Raw genomic sequence first — 12,136 nt, 5'->3', positions numbered from 1 at the left:
ATATATATATATATATATATAAGAAAAAAGAGAAATCTAATTTTTAGAGCTAAGGTAGTTTAAAACGAAGTGAAGTGTGAGTAAACTTTGTGGCATATGAAGGTTGGATCTGCCGAGACTCTCATTTATTTTGTTTCCAACTCTCACCGTCACACCAGCAGCTGAAGTAGATCTTCGAATAGTCACATATGAGGAGATGCTCGAAGACTGATTCACCCTCAGTGAGGAGCTAGCTGCCCCTGAAGGGAAGTCAACAAATAATAAAACATTGTTCTCTCTTTGATATTTAAAATAATAATTTAAAAAAAGCATCTAATAATGTTAAGACAACACACAATCTGAAGCATAACCTGCCAGGGTTAGAATCTGTTCAGTTCATCTACCTCTGCTTGGTAACGTCTGGTAACCTCCATCTCGGCCAGATGCTACAACACTGCAGCCATCTCCGGCTCCTATGAGCTCCGGATCACTCAGAAAAGGCCGCAGTTCCACCTGAAAGACACACAAATGATAAAAAACAAAAAGAAACAGGTTCAGATCTGTGAACGTCAGTAGCACAAACATAAAAAAAAAACAAACTCACGTACTTTACTGTCCCCATTTGTGTACTGGCCAATCTCTCGATCCCTTTTGCGTTCGTCAGACTGTCGCTTGAGGCCACGCACGGAGGTGTGTCTGATGACTGTCGTCTCCCGGGGCAATGGCGGCACTGCGGGAGGATGCTCCTCTGGACTGTAGAGCTGAGGTAGAGGAGGTCTGGGAGGCACATCTTCTTCACACTGCACACACAGACAACTATGAGCCACTTAGAGAAACTTGAAATGAAAAATACAGTCTTTGTATTACCAGTATATAAACACTGCACTAAGTTTATAAAAGGTTATTTCAAGTTTCTTTAAGAATTCAGGCAGAATTTGTCCCTATAAGTTTAATAAATAGTTGAATAAACTACAAGGGTGTTATTCTAAAAATCAAAGATATCTTTCCTGTTCTGGTCCTTTTTTTTAAATGCAACTTTCTTGTAAAGGTGCATTTTGTTAAAACTCTCACCCCAAAAGACAGACCTTAATTTCTAAAACTGACATTTAACAAATACACCATAGGAATTGATAATCAACTTGGCATTTTTTAAACTTTATTGATTTTTTTAAGAGATGTCATTCAATGCCACTGACATTTAATGGGTGAAGCATTCAAGTATGGTGATGACTGAAGGGGTTGGTTCAGAGTTTGTAAAGTAATGGTCTGCTTGAAGTTATTATCAGCAATAATTCCCTTACCTGCATTAGAAAGATGTAGCATCAAAACGAGCGTGTTGGAAACGTGAATAGATTTGGGGAGGAGTGGAAGCCAAGTGTGTAACCTGGCAGGTTATATAACCAGGTGTTGGATTAGATGGTGTGGGTTCGAGGATACATAAAGAGTTGTTCACTCACCCATTTGAAGCCACTGAAGATGGTAGCAGAGTGTTGTAATGGCTGTTGGCTGAAACTGGAGGTAAGCGTGGGTTCATGGCTGAGGTGGGGGCTCTGCTGCGGCTGCTGCTGGGACAATCTCATCTCCACAGCAGTCTGGCTCCCAGACACAGAAGGCACTGATGATACTGGCACTGAAGGCACAAATTTTCTCTCTGGAGAGTGTCATGTGCATAAAAATATAAAAAGAAGATGCATAGACACTGCTTTTATTATTATTGTTTTTTCAAAGAAAAAACATTCAGTGCTTAAGTAGTAAGTAAGATTAGGGCACACAAGTTTCAGATAGCGCTGCTAGTGTTTGGATTTCTCATTTGTGACCTCACCTGGGTTGGTAACAGAAGCAATTGTGACTTTGTAATTAGCTTTATTGGTGCAGAGTCCTGCAATAACATCCTCAATCCTCCACAGTTCTTTTCTGAGCTGCACTTTCTCCTGCTGCTCAGAGAGAAAAACACAGAACCGCTCCAACATTAGCAGACAGAACACATGGACTGTCTTCAACGCTTACTGTACAACTACCCAAATACAAAGTCTGTCTTTCATCCAAATCAGATGAAACTGACGGATGATCTTTGAACAGACGCAGACCAAATCCCTTTTTGCCTTGAATGAGAATTTAAAATTTATAATTTGTAGCTCCTCCTGATTAAAGCCTGTGCAGAATAAAAGTGAAAGGCTGCAAAGAGAGATAGACCTGGGAAAGATCATGGCGGTTCATCTGTCCCTGCAGGGCTGACTTCAGCCAGTCCACATCTTTCTCCAGTCGGGTATACTCATTCCATGCATTCTCCATCTCCTATAGAGAAATCAGACACACTCTCCGACTATGACATAATAAAAAACACAACTTTGAGATTATGAACTTTTCTTGGACAGCCATGTTTACTTAATTAATTTCAAGAAACATGTAGCCGTCCTTTTACACATGTGCATTTCACATATCTTGAAATATACTCGTTTGTATTGTAAATGTACATATATGATTAAAATATGCACTGACTACATTCTATTGTAGCCACACTAAATACCAACACCTGACAAATAATAAAGGATGTGCTTGTTTACTTCCTGTAATCTTGTGGTTAGTTTGTAACTGCAGATTTGAAACTAGATATTCTCTATTCAAATGCTAAATATTTTGAATATCAGATAACGTTTTAACCCATGTTGCCGAGAAATACACTCATGAGTTTTTTCACAGCCTCAGGTTTCTCCCCAAATCACTCATTTTGATAGTCACAGTCAACCTGAAACAATGTGCGCCAGCTGCAGAAATAGCTAAAAGGGAACTAAAAACAGAAGTGAACATCTTGTTCTCAAGTAATTAAAGAAACACAACACCCAGAATAGCAGAGAAATAATAGAGCATCCTTCTAGCTAATCTTTTTTTGTGGAAAAATACATGGCACTAGTTATATTTAAAGCTCAAATGAGCTGCAGTTTTTTGTTAGTTTTTTTTTATCTGTAATATTAGTGAGAAGCTTGGGTCTTACGGTGGACACTTGAGATATTTCAGCCCTGATGTGGACCACATCCTCTTGCAACAATCTCTGCTGATAGGCAATTTTCTCAGCGTGAGCCGGCTGATCTCGATACTCCTCCATCTGGTGGTGGGAAACATCCAGCACAGATTCCAACTTGTCCTGAAGAGAAGAAAAAAAAACAGGAGCAGGAAGTCTCAGTGCAGTAGCTATTCATATTTATTGCCAATTCTGGTGAAGATGTGTAGAAGAACCTTAACATAAATTAATATTTTACTACATAACATAAACCAGAAAAATCCAACCTTTAATTTGGGTACATTTTCTCAGTGGGAAGAATTCTCCATTTAGAAATTCAGAAACAGCTTTTTACTAAATACATCTCACCACATATTGGCACCCTTAGTTAAGATGTATAAAAAGCCTAAGACTACATTAATCTTTTACTTCAACATATATAATCTGACACTCAAAAATGTTTAAAAATCCAACCTGTAATTTGAGTACATTTTTTCAGTGAGAAAAAAAAAATCTAACATTAAAAAAACAACCTTCTTTTAAAGGTTGCCAATTCCTGGCAACCTTATTTTTGATTATAATTTTTTGTTCTTTTACTTTGAATTTTAAGACACATCATAAGGGAGGCAAAATCCCAAAAGCTTTCAGTTTGTAAACTGCAAACCTTTTGGTGCATCTTAACTAATGCAACTGCAATAAAAGACAAATGTATCTAGTTTCCTCATCATATTTGGCAATCAGGGGTGCCTCCAGTCAGTTTTAATAGAGGTTGTTACATGGGGGCCAGTGATAATCTCAAAATGTCACATCAAAACGCAAACCAGAAAGGATACTTTTAAAAGTTTTATTATACTGTGGATATTTATAAAGGAAGTGTTATTAAAAAGTGGTTCTAAAGTGAGTGTAGGGGAAAATAAAAATAATTTATGCCACTATATATCAAGTACAGTGACAATTCAGTCACTTACAGGGTTGCAGGCATTGTTGCCCATCTCCAGCTGTCATTGCGTCATTGTGGGGCACACAAGATCAATTTAGAGTAATCAATTAACCTAACAGGTGGTTATTGACTGTTTTGGAGGAAGCCAGAATACCAAGAGAGAATCCAAACATGCACAGGGAGAACATGCAAACTCATTGCAGAAAGATCCCTGGAGCAGGATTCAAACCCAGGAGATTATTGCTGCAAGGCAACAGCGCTACCAACTGCTAAACTGTGCAAAAATACTGTGACTTCAGTTTTTAGCGTCCATACATGTATTTGTTATGCTTCCTTAACGTTCTACCAGCAGAGGTACCGATGAATTGGTAAAAGAAGTTCCACGGCCCCGATGACATCTCACTCTGTATTGTCGAGCTTGTAGTTTTCCCCTCACAGAGCAGTAACATATGTTGTGGATTTTTGAAGTTTCAAAAGTCCACAGACATTTCCCATCTCAGAGGACTGATGTATCATCTCCTCTTTAGTTGAAACATTCACACAGATTTGAGCCAGTAATGTCGAACCGAAGGATTTTAGTGGGCAAAACTATTAAAAACGATGAGCTCCGGAGATCTTTAAATTATTAATCATGATTAAAGAACAAAAAGAAAACACCTTGTCCTCCTTCAAACTACGTATCCTTGCTTCGAGTTCCTGAAGAATCTTGTCCTGTTCACAAAGTCGACTTAGTTTGACCTGCAGGAAAAACAAACAGATGTAATAAGAACAGATGAAAACAAAGAAGAGCATCCATATCCCCCCTCTAAGCAATCCATATATAATACTTCACACTTCAGAGTAGAAAAGTAAAGCAAGAGAGAATCAGGAAAGAGATAAAACAGAATGGGGTGATAAACAGAGCATGTGTTTACAACAGAGGCCAAACGCTCCATTCTTGTCTTCATTCAGCTCTTGCAGCCGCCGGAGACGCATTGATCGTCTACTGTAGCCTTCTCCGTCTGTCAATAAGGCTCATCTTTGTAAAAAGCCCAGAGGAGTTCTCCTCATCAACACAGTAAGATATATCAAAAGGCTCTGCGCTGTCTAGTTAGGGGGAAAGATTTGGTAATACCCATTATGAGTAATCATAATCAAAAATCCATATTTTCACATTCACTGCTGGAGAAAGGCTTGTTTACTGAGAGTGACAGAATTGTTTTCCCAGAAATGGGTTATGTGTTTATGAAAACAACACAAACTGTCGAGTTCACAGTCTTTCTCACCCACTGTATTTCACCCCCTCCTCCTCCGATCTATTTATCATTCTGTTCAATTAATAATTAAGCTGTTTTTATTTGGCTGCCACATATTGTTGTTTTTAATTGCATGAAATATTCATTGTTCAGACAAATTTACTGGCAATTTCTAATAAATTGTTAAAGTGGAACAATGCTAATGATGAAAAGCCAAGACATCCATCCTATTTACCTCCATTCAGCGCAAAACAAAGAACGAAAAAAGCAGGATCAGGCAAATCAAACTGAAAAATTTAACAGCCCAACATCTAAAACTCCCATTACATGCATTTTTCCCTTTAAATTGTGGGGAGAAAAATAAAAGCTGTGGTCGATACTCTCAGGCCCACACTGTGCAGCGTGGATGCGTGTCCCCACAGTGTTGCAACACACATGTTCCCTTAGCTCTGCTGCCTCTGTTTACCGCAAGTTAAAAACACACACAGAAAACCACACTAAAGCGCACAGTAAAGTCAGACTGAAGTCAGCCGCGTCTCAGTAGTGGATTGTCAGAAGTCGGAAGTGAAGATCACGGAGAAAAGGGAGGCTGATAAACAGGGCGTTTGTTCTGTAAACTCTGGCAACGTGTACTTACATCCGCGTCGCTTTCTGCAATTTTCACAGGCCTTGAAGATCTCCCTTTTTTTAAGCTCTCCTGTCCAGTGACCTGAAATTCAAAATTATTTAAAACATCATAAAACCCTCAATGATGCCACTGAAATATTAGAATTTGTCTAATCCTTTCATGAATGCACGTATGAACAAGTAGTCTCCTTTAAAATCCACAATGATACTGCTGCAAAAGTTAAGGTAAATAAAATTAGATAGAAAAAAAACAGGGTAAAATATCCACTGATATTGTGGTGAAAGTGAAGAATATATTTAAAAACAAAGACTTCTGATCATGTCTCAGGAAATCCTGAAAGCTCAGGGCTGCTCTTACTGAATATTTTTCAATGAGGATTTTTTTAAAAAGAAAAATATACATTTTATATGTTTTTTTGAATGCATGTCATTTTCAGTATTTTGGACAAAACAATTTTAATAAGACATAAATTGTACATTTTGTACAGGATTTATTTCAAGTATGAACAAATTGACAGAATATGTAATAAATTGGCATTATTTACTAAAAATGATTTGAATCCAGACTGTTTTAGCTCCTCTTGGGCAAACATTATGCATGAATAATCGCTTTGTAAATGGTGAAACCCAAAATGAAGGGCTTTTTGTTATCAAGTAGACAGACATGATTAATATATGTACACATCTATTGTTTGTTACAGAGGGTGGAAAATCATTTCAAGAGGAAATCCTACCCTTTCAGCATCTGTTAAGTTTTTAGGGTTTTTTTCTAACCTGAACAAAACTGGACTCACATGGATGAAGATATTTTATTTCTCATTTTGGCTCATCTGAGCTTTCTGGCCTTAGTGTGTTTGTTTTGCTGGATGATAAAAGGTAGCAATGGAGCAAGAAGTTTCTGTAGTAATCAAACTGTGTTAACCAAATGTGTAGGAAAGCAAGATGAAACATTACTTTCCCAATATACCATATCTGCAAACATCATTAAAACTAAATCCTGATGCACAATCGTGAAATGGTCGTATTAGAAATATTTCTCATTGTTTCTTCAGACATAATGCACAAATGGAGAAAAACGTGATAATATTCATGGCTGCCCCTTGTCACAATCTTGTTTGTGATGTTCAAGAGCAAGATTTCAAGGTGTAGTCAAGGAGTGTGTCTGGTTTGGGAACCTCAGGATCTCATCTTTGCTTTTCGCAGATGATGTGGTTCTGTCGGGTTCTTTGGCCCATCACCTCCAACATGATCTTTAGTGTTTTTCTGCTGATTGTGAAGTGACTGGAATGAGGTCAGCTCCTATAAGTCTGAGGCCATGGTTTTAAACCAGAAAAGGTTAACTGTATCTTTTGTGTTGGATATTAGTCTCTGGCTCAATCAGACAAGCTTAAGTATGTAGGTAACTTGTTTACGAGTAACAGTAGGATGCAGAGGGGGATGGGCAGACAGATTTGGGGCCTTCATCTGCAATAATGGAGTGACTCTTCCAGGTTTTTTGTAATAACAAAAGAGTTGGGCAAAAAAGCAAAGCTCTCAATTTACCAGTTCAATTATGTTCTGGCTCCTATTTATGATCATGATATATAAATCCTGACCAAAAGGACGAGAGCCTGGATACAAGCGACCAAAAAAAAAAAACTTTCCAAGATGGGAAGGCTTAGCCTTAGAGATAGGGTGTAAAAAAGTAGAAAAAGAAGGAAGTCGAAGTGGTTGATGCCCCCTGGGCTCCACCCTGTAAAGGCTTTATGGGCATGTCTCATTGGGAGAAGACCCTGGGGAAGACATGGAACATGCTGCAGGGATTATAGATCTCATTTGGCCTGGGAACACCTTGGAATCCCCCGGAATAAGCTGGAGGACGTCACTGGGGAGAGATACGTCTGGGGTTCGCTTCAGGATCTCTTGCCTTCACAACTCAATCTTAGATAAACGAAAGACAATGGCGGAATGGATGTTTATTTTTCTCCCCCAAGACGAAATCAATAAAAACTTAATAGGGGTAGATGTAGAAAATCTAATTATGTCTTTTTTGTCTTATGAAAAACTATCATTCTGTTTTCAGTTACTATGAAATAGCACATTTTCTTAAATCTTAAATATCTTTTCTTTTATGCTGCTTTAAGTAAAGATGTCCAAACCCTTTCTGGAGTAACATTTACCGTGTTGTTTTATGTTGTCAATAAATATTGTCACTGAAACATTTCTTTTAAATTCATAACTACAGTAACCGTTGCCCCATCCTGTGTGGGGCATCCTGTGTGAGCTGTTTATTTTTATTTTTTTCAATAACATCCAGAGATTTGTCTCTCATGGCTGGTGGTGCTTGAAGCCAAAACTTGTTTGTGGTGCTGGTGGTAGATTCATACAACACCCACGTCAGTATCGACACACCCATCGCTGCACTACTGAGCAGTGGAAAAGGCAGACACAGTTAAAGGGGTATTCCACTGACTCTGCATGTCAAAGTAAAAATAAAAAAATTAAATAAAACTGGTCAGACTGGGTGCTTTACAGCATGTGAGGGTGTCATAATGTATTCTGTGGTGTTGCTGGGATAATTTTCTGGTCTGGGAAAATTCTTTTAAGTGATCAAAAGATCATATTTTTTCATGTTAGAAACTACAGGTTATTTGAGTAAAATTGCAATTTTACATCGAAAGTGTTAAGTGTGGTGACATTTGTCGAAATATATGACTACCGCTAATTTAAGATAACAGGCAATCATGTTTCAATCCATCTTCATATCATGTAAAGTATAACCATCATGAACGTTTGACCTTCCTGTTTATTTGTACAAGTTTTCAAATGTAGTTATTTTCATCAGGACATTTAGATGTCAGCTGTTGTTGGACTAACAGTGAGTTATGCCATTATTTGTGAACTAGCAACACCAAAATGTTTTTAAAATAGACCATATATAGTTGCCAATAATTAATTGCTTCGTCACTTTTGCAGTTTTTGTTCTGAAAGAGCAGCACTGAGGTATTCAGGATTCTCTTACACTGTAGCAGGCATACATAAGCCATGTAAACATTTCAAACAGACTGTCAATGGGTGCTGGTCATTTTGCCTATTTTCCAATCGTAGTTTGTAGTTTTTTGTTGTTTTATACCTGGAACAAGTTTGGTATAAAATGTCGTCTTCTGGAGGACATTTTGTCATCAATCTGAACCTGACGGAGACGTTTCATACACACTTTGACAACCTACAATTTAAGCTGTTTTTTATATACTGATCATAATCTAGCATAAGAAAATTGGGTTTCATGAATCTGAAAAATACATGTCAGTAACATGATGTAAGTTGTTTTGAATTTGATTGAAAGTGACAAAACCAATGTAAATGTAATAGGTTCAAAAACAAATCCTTCCCAAATAATTTGTAATTCAATAAATTATAAGCATTTATCACTAAAATTTCTGAAAATAATCACTTAAGAAAATCAGACTGACGCCTAATAAGTTGCATACACGGGGAAGAAATTGTTCTTCATACAAAATGGAAGGCAAAGTTGCATTACGTTAGATAAACAAATTGGTGAATAGGCAAACTGACCCAAACCCATTTTCAATGTAAACAAATGTTTCTCTGCATGCCAGAAGATCCTTACATAATCATTAACTTATTTTGGGTATTTACGATACATAAATTAGATCTGTGGTCTTTTATGTGCAAAATTTCCTCAAATTAATCACACCATACCTGTAAAGAAGCCGAGAGTGGTCATCTTTTGATTTAGTTTTGTTCTGAAAGTTATCCATAGATAAACACTTTTTATTTGGATTATCTGCAGATAACAGTGCTCATTTCTATTAACAAAACAGTTAATCTGGTTTACTAATGCAAGATAAATTTGTTTATTTTTGGTGTTCTGCTTGTTTGATTGATATGATTAACATATTTTGGTATTTCAAATTTCAATCAAATTTCAAGCAGTAGAAGTCATAACTAGGAACATCCTTCATTAATCACAACATTTTTAGATCATTGCTACGTGTCATGACAGCAATACTGAATGATAAAACTTAAACTCAAATTATCTTGTAATTGAGATAATTTTCTGGAGATAATACATTTATATCTTGAGCAAACAAAAAAAATACTGCGTTCACTTGGCCGTTCTCGGCTTCCATTAATTTCAAAAGCAGTTGAAATGCCAATTGACTTGGCATGCAAAAACATTTTTACATTCTAGCAAGACCAGAAGCTCAATTTACTGTTTTTAAAAGGTAATGTAATTTTTAACATAAAGATAATTTTGCTTTGAATGTGCATCAGTGTGAACAGCATACAGGCCACTTATTAGCTACAATAAAACCCAGAAAACAAATAAACGTTAAGTATTTGTTATACTGATGGGATCTGAGGGTCGCATTTTTTTTTTTTTTTTTACATCATTCAGTCCTGTGAAGGAGCACCTCAAATCACATCAGAATAATATATCATCTAGTGTTATGGTGAGATGTCTACATTTTTCCACCATTTGTGGTAGCATTAAACTCGTAAGTGCTTAAGCAGAAGGTAACTAAACATTTTGCTAACTCACTCCACTTTGTTTGAGAGGTGAAAACAAGAGAAGTTCAGTTGCCTTCTAGTTAAGTAATTAGGGTTGTCGTGAGAATCCAAACCAGCATATCGTTCAATATTGATTGAATTAGCAAAATAAAGTATGCGTTGAAAGACATTTTGATTCCACCATAACAGTAGAGAGCAGAACACAGAACAGAACAGAGGACATACAGGTAAAAGGGAATCAGGGAGGCAGGTGCTGGAGGCAGCCAGCAGCAGCAGAGCAGAATATACTGAGAACAAGATGAAAAAGGATGAAGTGGCGTTTTCTCTGTTGGGGCCCACCTTCAGATCTAGATACTCCAGGTCCTTCTTCAGTTGTATGTAAGTATCATCAGCCTTTAAATGAGCAGTGAAGAGATAAGTCATTTGAAATGAAGCTGCACAGGATAATGGGTTACCAGATGACTCCTTTAGTCTTTATGTGCTGTTCAGGCTTTACAAACAAAACTTTAATTAACTCGATCTCAATTACAGTGTATTTCAAACTCTATGCTTCTATCTGCAATTAGCGGAGCCACATTGTAATTAGGTAATGGTGTCATTTTTGAACTGCTTTAAGCTTTTAGGTCTCATTTGTGACCTCTCGCACAACTCAGCAACACAGGTCCTGTGCATGACATGTGGTCAGACTGAGAGCCTATATTTCCTCATGAGAATGGAGAATGGTTAGACGTGAGAACCTGGGTGGAGTTGTCATTACTGAGCAGCACTGCAGCTTTAGTCTAACAGCAGTGATCTTCCCTCGCAGGCTCATGAAGACGACTATGGCCTGGTGGGTGCTTCAGAATGATAACCCCCCAAACACAAAACATTAATGTACACAGATCAAAATGTGGCGCAACATCATCTACCGGTCAAAATGGGTGGCTTCATATAAGCAACTTTGACAAGCAACATGCTTTGAATATGACAGATTAGCTTTTAACAGTTTTAATAAACACAGTCAAGCAAAGCTCTAGTAGCACTGTTATGTTTGGACAAGTGACATTAAAGGATATAAATGCAGCTGGTAATTACAATGCAATTCACGTCATGCCAGAATGGTAGAATAAAAATCAGACAACCAGGCAGTGCCAAAGAGACTGCAGAGTCTGTCAAAATGTCAGGGAAGTAATGTGCAGGAATGACTGGGAAGACGGGGCCACAATGCACTTGCAGGGGTTGCAGAATGCTGCGTTTAGGGAGGAATGAGCGTCCCTGACCTGCATGCTGGGGCCTAGAAGGCCGTTGTGTTGGTGGTGTTGCAGGTGAGCGAACGCACTGCAGGGGCTATGCACACCAGCCATCTTGGCCTGGTGCCTCCGCAGTTGAATGAGAAGCAGAGTCAACTCCTCTGGCTGTAGCCAAGCCAGAGTTAAAGGGGGGCCCACAGCAAGTGACGGTACAAAGGGATGAGAGAAAATATCTGATAACCATCTGGGCATTACAACCGCTTTACTGTAGAGGCTTTCAGAGCCAAGTGACACCGAGGCCAGTACACTGCTGTCTGTTTGTAACTTAAAAAACAATTAAGAACTTTTTCACTGAATTAATTCAAATGAAACTCATTGTAGAAAGGATATAGTTATCCTCCCTGAGCAATTGCTACAACTTCTTTCTTTGGGAACATTATAAAGTTATGAAGATTTGGAGCTTGGTTATCTATTTTGATAAGCTTTCCTCCACAACATAGTGCAGCAATGTAAGCAGCATGGACAGATCATTGTGGAAACCTAGCAAAAAAAAAACAAAACAACAAAACTCAGCAGTATTTAATTTGCTATTAATTTACTCTTAAATAGGAAA

General features: G+C 37.8%; 1 protein-coding gene across 10 annotated transcripts in view; it reads right to left on the bottom strand.

The window, feature by feature from the left end:
• The window catches only part of plekha7b (pleckstrin homology domain containing, family A member 7b), a 78,831-nt gene that overhangs the window by 11,581 nt on the left and 55,114 nt on the right, over positions 1-12,136 (bottom strand). For 6 of the 10 annotated variants that reach the window (XM_017304083.1, XM_017304081.1, XM_017304085.1 and 3 more), the window contains 11 exons: positions 11,554-11,688; positions 10,634-10,687; positions 5,790-5,861; positions 4,575-4,655; positions 2,972-3,121; positions 2,173-2,274; positions 1,802-1,913; positions 1,437-1,630; positions 588-779; positions 384-492; positions 148-239 (listed from right to left, as the gene is read on the bottom strand). In XM_017304083.1, coding sequence (XP_017159572.1) covers positions 148-239; positions 384-492; positions 588-779; positions 1,437-1,630; positions 1,802-1,913; positions 2,173-2,274; positions 2,972-3,121; positions 4,575-4,655; positions 5,790-5,861; positions 10,634-10,687; positions 11,554-11,688 — 1,293 coding nt within the window. The remainder of the gene's footprint in view (positions 1-147; positions 240-383; positions 493-587; positions 780-1,436; positions 1,631-1,801; positions 1,914-2,172; positions 2,275-2,971; positions 3,122-4,574; positions 4,656-5,789; positions 5,862-10,633; positions 10,688-11,553; positions 11,689-12,136) is intronic. The other 4 variants (XM_017304086.1, XM_017304090.1, XM_017304082.1 and 1 more) reach the window with 3 other exon arrangements.

Source organism: Poecilia reticulata, linkage group LG3, assembly GCF_000633615.1.
Source record: "Poecilia reticulata strain Guanapo linkage group LG3, Guppy_female_1.0+MT, whole genome shotgun sequence".
In the NCBI taxonomy this organism is placed as follows: Eukaryota; Metazoa; Chordata; class Actinopteri; order Cyprinodontiformes; family Poeciliidae; genus Poecilia; species Poecilia reticulata.
Note: the sequence above shows the minus strand (reverse complement) of the source record. Positions and strands in the feature narration are given on the sequence as shown.